The following is a 14030-nucleotide window of genomic DNA, read 5'->3' as shown; positions in this document are numbered from 1 at the left end:
CAGCATGTGCATGAGGCCTTGGAAAGTATGGTGGATGCTCCCTTGCCTGCTGACCCCTTGCTGTTTCTGTTGGGTTGCACGAAGGCCGTGCCTAAAGCTTACAGAAAATTCCTGGATGTTGTCATGTTGTTGGCAAAGAGAAGAGTGGCGTGTCGCTGGGGAAGAGGTAGAACCCCGAAATTCAAAGAGTGGTTGGATGATGTTCTATATTGTCAGGCACAGAATGCCATCTATGCTGATTCGCAGCCGCCCTCCTGCAGACAGTAGGACATTTGGGGGCCGCTGACTGTTTATCTTATCTCTCAAGGAACGAACGATGGGGACTCTGTGTACTAATGGGGACTGCAATGCTACTGAGGGCCTTGTTAAGTGACGGTAATCACGATATCTCAATTTTCAAGCTTGGAATCCTGCGAATGTACTGCTTTGAGATATAATTGCTTTAATCTTACTTTTGGGCTGCTGTTTGAGCATCGATTTGAATACCATGCTTTTACTTTTCTTATGATATCCTCCTTTTGTAGGATGTCGGAGACTCCTTGGTGTGAGCCTCTGGTTGGCACTTATGCGTCTCTGGGTTTCTGTCATTACCATTGTATGATGCTTGTCTTATTGCCACAGGATATGTCTTAAATTGATCTACTCTCTTCCTGCCAGATATGGAACTTGTGCTATTATACCCCTGTTCTGTTGTGTTATATCTATGAAAATAACAAAATAAAGTTTTTTTTAAAAAAACTAAGAGGCAAGTCAGAGAACATGTGTAGGCTATGTGTGGGTAGATTAACATACATGGAGCAAACTTTTAGTCTAATTCATGAAACAAGTTTTTTTGTCTTCAGAATTGCTGAACTCTCATATTTGAAGTTGCTCTCAAATGTGATAATTTTGAAAGACTGCTCTGTAAAATAAAATATTTTACATGGATCACACAATTTGCTACCAGTTTTCCTGGTCAAGTACAGGACAGTTGGGTAAATAAGTTTATTACAGTAACTAGATCTGCAAGTCTTGTAACATTTTTATGAATGTTTGAGACCTGTAGCCGTAAGGTATAGTGACTCCTCGCTTAGAGTTAGCATTGTGTATGAACATTGACTCCATAGTAATATTGTTTTCTTCCGCCATCCGGTTCAGATGTGCTTCTGAGTCGATGCCGTGTGGCGACCTTCGGGGTCTCCTGAGCTTTCAGTTTCTGATAAGCTTAGAACACTCTGTGCACTCCTTTTTTCTCAACGTTCTGGTTGACTGTTCTGCCTTGAAACTGAAATTCTCGAGCAGGGTCTCTGCCCTGGTTGGGCCCTTTTCTGCGTGTTTTGTTTTAGAGAATGGACTCCGCGTGATGTTAAAACACCTTCACAGTGTATTTTTCAAGTACTTGTGGACAGACCATAACGAGGCCTTCTGCTCCGCCTGCCTTGCGGTTGCAGAAGCCCATCCGTAATCTTTGACAGTCTGCTTGCACCGCGTGCCATGGAACAGCAGAGAGACAATGAGATCCCTGGTATCTTTGGGGAGGATCTCCACTGGTGAAAAGTTGAGGAGAATGTTGACACTGGGCAAGTCACAGCTTTCAGCAGAGTCCCTGTCGGAATCCGAGGATCCAGATCTTCAAGCGACATCGGCCCAGCGACAGACCATGCACTCAGAGAGTACTACACCCTGTTGGAAGTGGCCCTTTCTGGAGGGTCTCCCCAAATCTTTTGCCTTCCTCCTCCTTTTCTGACCTCCTTTTTACTGGCTTTACGACTCTGCACACGTTACCACTGCTAAACTGTGCTAAAGTGCTTATGCCCTCTCCCTAACACATGGTAACATTGACTCACTACATGTGCCCGGGGTCTGTAAATTAAATGCTACGAGTAGGCCTACAACACAGCTTGTGCCACACATCTAAGTAGCTCCATAACCATGTCTCAGGCCTGACACTGCAGGGCTTGTGTTTGCAGTTTATTGCCACTTTGATTTGGCTTTTAAAACTACTTGTCAAGCCTGAAACATTTATTACACACAAGTCACCTCTAAGGTAGGCCATTGGTAAGCATAAGGGCAGGAGGGCGCTATGTAAGTAGAAGGTACGACTTGTACTTTTATGTTTTACATGTCCTGGTAGTGACAGTCTATTTAGTTTTTCACTACTGTGAGGCCTACTTTTCTCGTAGAATAGTTTTGGGAATTCCTTAAAATATTTTAAAGCTGTAATTCCTGATCCGAGAGGAGTAGCTTTTTTTGTGTCATATGTTGGGAATGGTCTTGATAAATCTAGGTTGGATTTAACATTACTGTTTTAGCAATGCCACTTTTAGAAAGTGGACATTTCTCCACGCTTAGCTTTTTCGTGCCTTTCAGCCTGTGTACAGTACACGTCTGGGTTGGGGGACAGTTACACTTTGTGCATTCCCTCTAGGCTGCCACAAACACAGGAAGGTAAGGCTCATCAGCATTCTGAATACTTTTCTGCATTCTAATGGATCTTCCTGGGCTTGGAAGCAATAGGTAGTGTCCTGTCCACACACAAAGCACTGATTTATTCTACAGATTGGATTGTTGTCGCTTTGGTCATATTTTACTCAGATAAATATTCTCAGTTTTTTTAAAGTGTTGTGGAGTCTTTGTAGTGTTTTTACTGTGTTGTAAGAGTTATTACACAAATTCTTTACGTATCACCTTCCAAGTTAAGCCTGCTTGCCTGAGCCAAGCTACCAGAGATTCAGCCCAGGATAATATCGGATTGTTATGTGACTTACCCTGACTAGGGTTGTGGTCCCTACTTGAACAGGGAGAGCCCCCCTCCCCACGACCACAACATTATATGAGGTCCCATACAGGCAAGACTAACGGGATGCTCTATTGGATGATTATGAGGAAGTTCCTGCAAGGCCCAAAAACAGCAAACACAAGCTACGGGGATACTCCAGAGGTTCCTTCAGGGGAAATAATCCATGCTAAAGGGAAGGGCAGAGGTAGAGTGCCCAAGTCAGCCGCCTCAAGTGATTCCCTTTCTCGCTGTCCGAGCACACACCACCTGTCGGAGGGAGACTGCAGGAGGTACTGCCACAATGGCTCAATATCACTTAAGACCAATGGGTCCTGAGTATTGTGGAGCTCTGTTACTGTCTGGAGCTCACTGCCACACCCCCAAACATCCCACTACGGCTCCTTCCTCTTTAACACCAACACCTCCTTCGAGAGGAAGTAAATGACTTCCAAGGCTTGAAAAATCATAAAAAGTTTACTAGACCTGCAGGTCTAGTAACTTGAAAATTCTACTCGACCTAACTGTAATTTACTTGACCTGTGTCTCTGAAAGCCGAGCAAATGTGACGAGATAAGATTTAAAGGCATCTGTATTGCTCTTTCATTTTGTGAGCAATAAAGATGCCTTTAAATCTTGTTGTCTTGTCACATTTACTCCGCTTTCAGAGACAGACGTTAAAAGACAGTTTGTCTCCCTACTTGCCAGAAAGGGCGAGTAGGCCCTAAAAATAGCTCGTCCTCATTAAATCCTTCTCGCCATAGCGAGCGGGGGAGTGAATTTTTTCAACCCTTCCTCCTTACACAAAGGAGCCATAGAGCTAGTGCAACCCCACCAGCGCAACACAAGGGTGTACTCCCTGTATTTTCTAATTCCCCAAAACAACATGTCTCTCAGGTCCATTCTAGACATCCTAGATTTCCACATGGTCACCCTACAGTTTGTCATACCACTTCTGATTCAAGGCGACTTCATGACCTCCCTAGACTTGAAGGACGCCTATTTACACATCCCAATCCACACAGCGCATCGATGTTACCTCAGGTTTGTGATAAGTGACTAACATTACCACTTCAAGGTTCTGCCCTTTGGGGTCACAACTGCATCCAGGGTTTTCACTAAATGTTTGGCTGGGGTTGCAGCTCATCTATGGAGGAGGGGCTTCCACTACTTTCCTTACCTCAATGACTGGCTGATAAAAAGCTGATAAAAAGCTCAAATGAGTATCACTGCCTTGTACACATGCATCACACTGTGGATCTTCTCCACAATCTGGGCTTCACCATAAATGTGGCAAAATCCCATATGCAGCCATTGCAGATTCAACCGTTTTTAGGGGGGAAACAGCCTTTACAACGAGGTTTTTACCTCGATAAGATTTTACAGTGCATTTTTTAGTGAGGATATTTTTACAGCGAATATGCATTTAAAACGCAGGCCAATTCAACGCATTTAACGTAAGTTTAGGGTGGGGTGTGGGGGGGCCTCCCACCACAAATATGCGTGGTATTGGCATGCGTTTTAAATGCATTTTCACTGTAAAAGCATGCACGCTAAAAATGCTTGTAAAAGGCATGCAAGGTAATTGCATGCGATGTACCGTCGTACAGCCTTTTTAGTGGGTATCTTAAACTCGATTACAGGAAAAGCTTATCTCGGTCTCGCTTAAGTCCCCGCTTTTCTGTCCTTGCTGCCTTTTTTTCAGCCAAACTCTCAGCTGTTTCGGTAGTCATGCGCCTACTTGGTATGGTGGCTTCTTGTTTCGCCATAGCATCGCAGGCCGCCTACACATGCATCTGCGACAAGAGTGCTTAGCAGAACAGTGGTCATAAGCGGAGGGTCAGTAGAGAGATTGTGTTGGTAAAGACCAGCACCCATCACTCTTGGCAGTGGCGGAACAGCAAAAATTGCAGGTGACCATTACCACATACTATTCCCTCATGTACTGCGAAGCACACCTACAGAACATCACAGTTCTGGGGCTGCGGTCTCCCCTACAAAAAACATTTTACCTAAACTCCCTGGAGTTGTTGGCTGTTAAGTTGGCACTCGAGGCATTGTTCAGCCATATCCATTAGAAAACAGCCCGGATCAAGTTAGATAACATGAATGATCTGTATTACCTTCAGAAATGGGGCACACACTCGCCCCAACTGTCGAGGTTAGCACAGAATATTTGGCGGTGGGCAATACACCATGAGGTTCACCTCTTAGTGGAGAATTTGCCTTGAGTGGACAACAGCTTTGCAGTAACAAGTCCACGAGTGGGAATCACTTCCAGAAGTCCTGTTACACAATTTTCAGGGGGAGGGGTGTTGGGAATGGTTTCGCAACATAGGTCCGTTTGCAGTTGCTTAAACACCAGATTCCAAGCTTCTCTAGGATCCTACAGTCCATGGGAACCGCACCGTGGGTGAACCGGTCAGGGATATTTGCCTATGCTTTACCGCCTCCTCCAGTCCTTCCATTCATGGTGCTGAAACTAAGGCAGACCTCTCCTGAAATCCTAGAGCTGGGAACCTAAATTTATCCCGAGAGAAGCTCCTCGTCCCAACACCCGCAGGCTCCTGAAATCCTAGAGCTGGGAACCTAAATTTACCCCGAGAGAAGCTCCTCGTCCAAACACCCGCAGGCTCCTGAAATCCTAGAGCTGGGAACCTAAATTTACCCCGAGAGAAGCTCCTCGTCCCAACACCCAACCGGTTATGCAAAAAAAGGGGAAGAGATTTGTTCACTACTGTCTACTCAAACACATTGATCCCCTAAAGCCAACAATGCAGGTCATTGCCTGCTACCTCTTGTACTAGCACTGCTCCGGACTTTCATACACATCTATTTGTCAACACTTGGCAGCAGTGGCAGCATACTTGCAGAACAGGAAACACTCATCACTGTTTAGAGAACTAAAGATATCATGGAAGGCCTTAAAAGTGTTATCCCTCCCAGCCTACCCAAAGTCCCATCTTGGAATCTAAATATATTCCTCACAAGACTGATGGGGCCCCACTGTGAGCCCCTTCATTCTTGCTCTCTGCAATTTCTCCTAGAATGGATAATTCTACAATTTCTGTCCTAGAAAGGGGCCTTCGTAATTGCCATCGCCTCACTTGAGTACATAAATTAGATTCAGGCGCTAACTTTAGAGGAACAATTTTTGAAGGTTCACATCTACAAGATAGTCCTCAGTACTAATCCAAAATTCCTGCTTAAAGTGATGTATTTCTTTCACCTTAACCAGACCATAGAACTGTCAGTTTTCTTCCTGTATCCAACCTGAGTAGCAGAGTGGGAACTTCAGACATTAGACGTCAAGATATCCCTCATGTGCTACATTGACAGGGCAAAACACCTTTCATAAGACTCAACAGCTATTCGTGGACTTCTTGAAACCATACAAAGGAACTGGTATTTTAAAAGCAGGAAATGCACAATGAATAGTCAAGTGTATTCAGGCCTGCTATGCCAAAGCTAAAAGACAGCTAGCTCCCTAACCCTCCAAAGCCACATTCTACACATAAAAAGGCAGCCTCAATGCCTTTCTTAGGCAGCATTCCACTAACGGACATTAATAAAGCTATCTGGTCCACAACGCAAACTTTAACTAAACACTATAATATGGAATTCCTAGCGAGACAGCAGGCCGAAGTGCGTTACGCTGTTTTGCATACTCTTTTCCAATGTTTTACAACATGCTTTGGTTAGCCACTGCCTTAGAGGAAAAACTGCTTTTCAGTCTATGCACTATGTGCATATCTAGAGATACACATGTCACAAAGGGAAAATGTTACTTCCCTTGTAGACATCGGTTTGTGGCAAGTAGGTCTGTAGATTCACTTGTGCACCCTCCTCCCCGAAAGTCTTTAGATGTTGCAAATAGCTTCCTTCATCTAACATTTCTTCTTAATGCATGGACATCTTTATTGTACTTTAGCCAACTGTATCCGTCTGGCGGGAAAGCATTCGAACTATGAAGTCTATGTTCATGTTTAATGCTAACTGAAGGAGAAGTCACTATACCTCGTTTCCCAAAAGATTTCTTCAAACAAAAACAAGTTGTGTACATCCAGGCCCAACACTAGATGTCAGGAGTATGCACAGCATGTGAATCTACAGCACTATATTCCATGAACAGATGTCTACAGGGTAAGTAACATTTTCCTTTCACCTCTCGAAACAACCCACAAATTGCTTTTCAATGTTGCAACTATGTTGCAATTACATACTCTCTTCAATACGTGTACAGTACAGCCACCTCCTACTACTTCATTTCGTTATATTTTTGTATTACAAACATATGCGCACCGCACCCTGTTTAGGTGGTGATGTGTTTTCTTATTGCTGCCTTTTTTATTTTAGCTTCCATATGCTTGAGTTTTTGTGTCTGTTTTATTGCAGATGGGTGAGTGGGTAAATTCAAGGATTAATCAGTGGGTTGATGAATGGATGTATGAGGGCAAGGATGAGAAAATGTGTGTGTGATGAGTTACTAAGTGCCTAAGCCCATCAGTGACGGAAGAGGTGCTATTATTCATAAGTCAGACCTATTGGCATTATCAGTACTTGTGAACTATATGAAGATATTTACACAGCCTTCAACTTTTGCATCATCAAAAAAGATGTAGGTATGGTTTGAGATGTGTTGTGGTTCTTACATATAAATTTGTTTTTGTTAATTCTGTAGAAAAATACCTCCTGAATTTGCTAACTCTTAAAATAGTTGTGAGATAACATGTACTTATATATTTATTGGTTGGTCATAAGTGAACCCTAAGCTTTTCAGTTCGATGTTACAATGATTTCATGAGAATATAAGTAGTTACTTTCCTGCAAATAAATGTTGTCAATCATCTAGTGTTGTTATAGTCCGTTTTCTCATTGAAGAAAGACACAGCAAATGTTAAATGATTGGCTGAAATGATTGTCAACGTTTGAAGTACTGAAGACTTTATAATATGGAGGCTTATACTGTCGCTCAACTGTGTTGAAGAAGAAATCAGAATTTGTGTATATTTTAAGTGCATTGTCTTGTAATATATAAAGTCTAAAGATTAAAAGCAGCCATCGCTTATCATTTGAAACATGTTTTTTCTGTGATGCCTGCAAGGCTACCAACCTCGGCTTGGTGTATATCGTAATTAAATCAACTAGGGAAAGCAGCCTTAGGGAGCATGTGGAACATGAAGGTAGATCCAGTGTCTTCCTCCTCGGACTCCCCAATTGCGGCCAACATTCACTTTGCAATGCTTTTATCTACTGTGGCATAAGATCTTGCAGGGGAACAGTGCTAGCGTGCCTTGTCCCCTTGAATACCACACTAAACTATGCCTTTGTCAGATTTTTGGTTCGCTTCACTGAGAAGCTAGAGGAGGCGTGATGTGCGCATGATGGTCGGGCAGGCAACCTGACTCCTCCTTGCCTCACTTAGATTACCGACCCCCGGTCACTGATCTAGAGACCTGTTTTAGAACCATCATTAAGGCATGGCATAAGCAGCGGAGTCTATTACTCCATACTGTTTTCTTATACAATGTCCCCCCTCCCCCACTAGGAAGATGCAAAACCCTCCTCCTAAACTGAACACTATCCCCAGTGTGTCATGGACTCTGCATCAAGCTTTTTATGTTAGTGTCTCTTTTATTTCTTAACTTTCAACTGTTTACATTGGACCTCCGTGTCTTTTTAGATTAGGCTTCCACGATGTTTTAAAAATGTTATATCAAAGCCAAGCACCTAGCAATGAATCTGTTATTGTATATTGCTGCAAGGGTTTATAACAAATCATGCAATAAAGAAATGTCCTTTCCTACTGTGGCCAGTATCTGCCCATGGCTCTGGTTCCATGTGCTTGAGGCTACTACACACAAAAAGTAAAAAATCCTCTAAAGGAATTGCATGAAAACAGATGAGCATGTATTTGCCTTTGCCGATCCCTTGCTGGCTGAGTGGCTGGGGACAGGGGGAACGTGGTGATTAGACTAGCGAGACTATTTCCAAATTGAGTTGAACCCTTCTTATGAGACTTAAAATTGTTCTGGTGAGCTTGCTGTGAATGCTGTCAGATCGTAGTCTTTGCCTTCATGATACCCAGTAAAGGGAGCTGTACCAGAATAATCCTAAAAAATGGACTGCTAAGCCTTCCTTGTAGAACTTAAATATTCTAGAGACACAAATAATCAAAATAGGGTAATTTCCCAATCTTTAAATATTTTCCATTTAGACAGACAAAAGAACTGTCCCATGAGGAAGATCATGTGTAATGCCTGTATTTGATTGGGTGCGTCCAGCATAAATGCTATGTTTCTGCCTTGCAAATGGCTTTTTATAGATCCCTAGTTCACCCTAATAGTCAAGTGGCCACCAGAAGAGTTACGCAGACTTCTGATAACCTTTTTTTTACGAGTGAACGTTAAGGAAGAAATAACCAATTTCTTTACAATTATCATGGTAATACAACTAGGAAAAATCAATCGGTGATTTATGTTATAAATATAATCTATATAAAATATAATAAATATATAGATTCCCTAACTGTTATAGAAAAATTAAAGGTTTGTGCCATTTGGTTACTTTTTGAATTGTCAAAAGGTTAGAAAGAGAATATGAACTACTGTGTGTCATGTTGACTTGAAAAGTAACATTCGCTGCTCTTTCTGACCAAACCCCTGACATTGTCATTGAAACTATGGAATAAAAAATAATTTAAAAAGTGGACAGCAGCCAGCCCAGATTAGAAGAAAAAGGATGATTGCAACAATGCTTCCACCTGTACAAATTTCTAAATGGGATGTATTCAGAAGCGATCCTTCATATGTTTGAAATAGAAGGTAGTTTGACATTGTTTGGATCAGCATGCATGAGATTAGGACTGCAAAACCGGTCTGGGTGACTGTATCATTTACAAACTGAAGACTTTAAGGGAGCTTACAAAAGGCCTCTTAAACAAAAGGAAAGAGGAGCTGGGGAGGAAAGGTTTTTGGACATGGGTCAACAACTGACTTTGCCCACCTTATGTCTTAATGGAGTTTACGTTTCTCCTTTGTGACACTGTTAATAGTCTTAAACTTTGAATAACTGGACTGTTGGTGGGAAATAGATGCACTATACCAAGAAATAATCTCTTAGAAAAACACTGTAGGCTATAGCGTGGGTGGACCAGTGGGTGCGTTTGGTTAAGCTTGTAAAGAGTTCATAGTTTCTTCAGTCAGTTTGAGTAGATAACTTAGAGGTGATAGTGCATTCCCTTGTACTTTTTTAGCTTTAGATCAACTTGATTGTATGTAAACAGGCCATCTCTTTTTCTCAGATGCAACCCCAGGTACAACAAGTGGGCCTTGGAACAACACCATCAATAGGAACAGGGCCTACTGCTGACCCAGAGAAACGAAAACTTATACAGCAGCAGCTGGTTCTACTGCTTCATGCTCACAAGTGTCAGCGACGAGAACAGGCAAATGGAGAGGTGCGAGACTGTTCTCTCCCCCATTGCCGCACCATGAAGAATGTCCTCAACCATATGACTCATTGTCAGGCAGGCAAAGCTTGTCAAGGTAAGTCACTAATATGAAATTGATGGTTAATTTTACTTAAGCATTTGTTTCACTTGAAAGGTTTCCCATTTGCAATAGTCTGATATTAGTACCATTGGGTGATTAGCTATAGCTGATAGTTTTTAGTCCCTTCTAAAGCAGTAGTTGATTCCAGCAGGAATAATTCCCCTGCCAGAGGTTTTTCCTGCTATAAGTTATTGTGCAAGGCAAGTCATATAGAATGCACCCTAATGTGCCCAGAAACATCTTAAATTGCTCTTCTTAACATCTTTTTAACAGCTGTCTGTGTGTTTTCTTATTCATTTCACCTTATTTTTCCACAACAAGTTCTAGTTTGTCTTGACCTTGCAGAAGATAGTGGCCAATATTTCGAATCTCTTAAATGTAGTTCAATGGCCGATATGAAATTCACGAGTCTTCAATATTTGTCCAAATAGACACTTGTTAAAAATATTAAACAAACAAAATCTGATGAAAATAGTAAAACATAGATGGGTGTTGCTTCTGACACACCGTACATCTTTAGGGACTTTATGAACCTTTTTACTCTTACCATATGCTCCTTTTCTTGCATTTCTAGATATATTTGTAGTGTAAACTTGTGGTTTTGAGTGTAGAGAGTATATGATCTTGGTATCGTTTCTGCTATTATCCCTTTAAGTGAAATTTCCGGTAACTGTGATAGGATGTTGCTTAGTTTAAACCATGGGTCTGTATTGCAGGAATATGATAAAGTGCATGTAGCGATGTGGTGTCATATGTAAATTAGTGAGCCTGGATAGGGAGGCATTGGGTTTGAAGAACTAGTGAATACAGACCAGTCCCTTATTTATCTTGCCCTTCTAATTGCAAATTGAATGTAATATGTCATAAACAAATGCATAGTGCAGCGTCTAATAAGATACCAATTCCATATTCTCATGCCATTTTTCTTGTTTCCTTAATTTGGTCTTAACTAGACCCCCCACATATTACCTTGCTCTACAAAACGGTGCCTCATGTTTGAGATGATCCTGCTGCAATAAGAAATTATCTCTCAACTGCGGTGGTGTACCTTCATTCTGGGTCACACTACATCTACTAGTTAAAAACTGACTTAAAAAAACGAAATGGTATATGATAGAACCGTTATAAAGTTGCATCCATATTTGCATGGCTGCAATGGATCTTTGACCCTCCCCTATAGAAGAAAGTTTCTCCAGGTAGTCTTCCACGCGGTTGTTGCAGTTTTAAGTAGTTATGACTTATGGTACAGTGAGACCAGCTCCAGGCAACATAGCTGGTATCTGACTGCTCCTTTGTTGCTTATTAGTTATATGCTCTTCAAGTATAGAATTGCAAACTAAAAAGTGTTTTTTGCCAAAAATGTAAGTTTACATTTCTAAAATGAATGCTAATGTTAAAACTACAGGGAAAACACTGAATATAAACAATATTTTGAAATGATTTATGTAATTTTGAGATTTGTGTTCTTGTGGAAGATTTTTCAGAGTTGGCAAAATTGGAGCTTATGCAAACACATTGAGCTGTTTGACAATATTGATGTGGATAAGAAGAAGTGGAGCTGATATCCTACACATGAAAGGGCTCATACTTATATGGGAAGGAAGCCCTAGGCCTCTTAAACACTTTCTAGTGCAAAAGAGTCAAATTCACACTGATATATATAGGCACAGCAGGCTGGCCTGGAGTTGATTGGCTCAACTCCAAGAAAAGGAATCGCTTCAAAAGGTGGACAACACCCCTATGTAAGGAAGATTTAGAAACACCCATGCATGCTGAAAATCTCAACCTCAATGAGAGACACTCACCACAAACAGATGCACTAAGAAGCCTGCTGTCTTTCACATCAACAAAAAGTTGCACATCCGGAAACCTCTTCATGTTTTGATGTTGATCGTTGACAATTACAAGATTAGGCACACACTGATGAGGGACCCCAACTAACAGACGTCAGACAATGAAAAATTAATATCAACCTAGACACAAAACATCTTGTGGCAATGTCTTCTTAAAGGGAGTGTTTGAATCCTGTAGTTTACTTCAAAGAAATGCACGGAAACAAATAGTGTTTTATTCACCATTACATCTTTGCAGTGTCTTCTGGATAAGAAAACGTTAGGGGTTGTGCGCAAGCCACACCTCCCTGGACTCCCCCGGGTGTCTAGTTTTCATAAATGCCTGGGTTTGGTAGGTTTTCCTAGATGCCCGCCAAGTCTGGGACCAAAATCGCAGTTGCTCCCTTTGAAATACCAGGTAGTTTTCTAATCGGTCATTTTGATATCTCCGCAATAGTTTTTGGGAACTTCCTTGTCACGGAGACTTAACCCACCCACAGAAGTGAGGTAGCATTTTTATCAGGAGACCTGGAGGAACGCTGGCTGCTAGGAAATTCGCGTTGGTCAGGTAATCCCACAACTTTCCCACACAGAAATGGGAGGAAAATGACATTGTAGCTAATTGTGAGGTTTGCCGGGGATTCTGGGTAAGAAAACTTTGAGGGATCCACACAAGCCACACCTCCCTACACTCCCCAGGGTGTCTAGTTTTCAGACATGTCTGGGTTTGGTAGGTTTCCTTAGTTTGTCACCAAGCCCAGGACCAAAAACACAGGTGCCCCTTTTGCAAAACCAGGCCATTTTGTAATTAATACATTTTATGTCTCCACAATACTTTTTGGGCCCTTCCCTGTCACGGGCACTTGACTCACCCACACAAGTGAGGTAGCATTTATATCGATAGACCTGGAGGAATGGTAGGGGGTAGAAAATGGGTGCCAACCCAATCACCCAACAGTTGTCCCACACAGAAATGTGAGGATTAATGTTTTTTGGCAGTAAATCAAGTTTACAAGGGCTTCTGGGTTAGTAAAACTTGTGTGAACCACACAAAACGTACATCATATTAATCCCTTAGTGACCAATTTCCAAAAAGATGTGAGGGCAGAAGGTGTTCACCACAGAGATTATGCACTGATAGCAAAAAGCAAAAAACACCAAAACATTATTAAACACCCATCCTGTAGTCCGTCACAGGCATACTGATTTGATTTGACATGAGGGTAAGTAAATGTTTCATAAAAAAAGCTTTATTTACCAATGACTTTACTAAATTAGATCTTCAAAATGTATTAATGATTTCAACATCAGATCAGAGAACCACTGATAGACTGCTTGTGAACTGTAAAGCCACGGCAAGGCACCAACAGCTTTATAGTTCATTCACACTGCCAACTGCTGCCCTAAAACAGTACAGCACTTACATTTACAAACATCACCATTCGAGGGCTCATCGCTCTCATGCCAACAGGACTAACACACCAATCACACCACCAAGCACCCACGTAATCAGACAACTGACTAAACACATCTCAAGCAAGTTAGTAGACATACTGGCTACCAGCCACCAACACACCACCCGTCCATGCACATCGCAAGCCAATCACCTGTCCATGAACACCACCAGCCAAGCCCCAGTCTACATACACTGTCAGACAATCGCTAGTCCACACATACACCGCCAGACTAGCACCAGTCCACACACATCGCCTACTAAATGCCAGTACACACACAGCCAGACAAAGGCCAGTACACTCAGATCGTCAGCCAAACTCCTGTGTACACACACACACACACACACACACACACACCTACCTTTCCTGGTGTCTGTGTTTTCTGTACTCTTTGGGCCCAGATGGACCTTAAAATATGGCTGGTTAAGGGGTACAA

General features: G+C 42.0%; 1 protein-coding gene across 1 annotated transcript in view; it reads left to right on the top strand.

The window, feature by feature from the left end:
- CREBBP (CREB binding lysine acetyltransferase) overlaps positions 1-14030 on the top strand; it is a 1783742-nt gene that overhangs the window by 262295 nt on the left and 1507417 nt on the right. Inside the window, exon 4 of the mRNA XM_078663125.1 lies at positions 10059-10302. Within this exon, the coding sequence (XP_078519251.1) occupies positions 10059-10302 (244 nt within the window). The remainder of the gene's footprint in view (positions 1-10058; positions 10303-14030) is intronic.

The sequence above is a fragment of the Lissotriton helveticus genome, chromosome 10 (genome assembly GCF_964261635.1).
Source record: "Lissotriton helveticus chromosome 10, aLisHel1.1, whole genome shotgun sequence".
Classification (NCBI taxonomy): Eukaryota; Metazoa; Chordata; class Amphibia; order Caudata; family Salamandridae; genus Lissotriton; species Lissotriton helveticus.
Note: the sequence above shows the minus strand (reverse complement) of the source record. Positions and strands in the feature narration are given on the sequence as shown.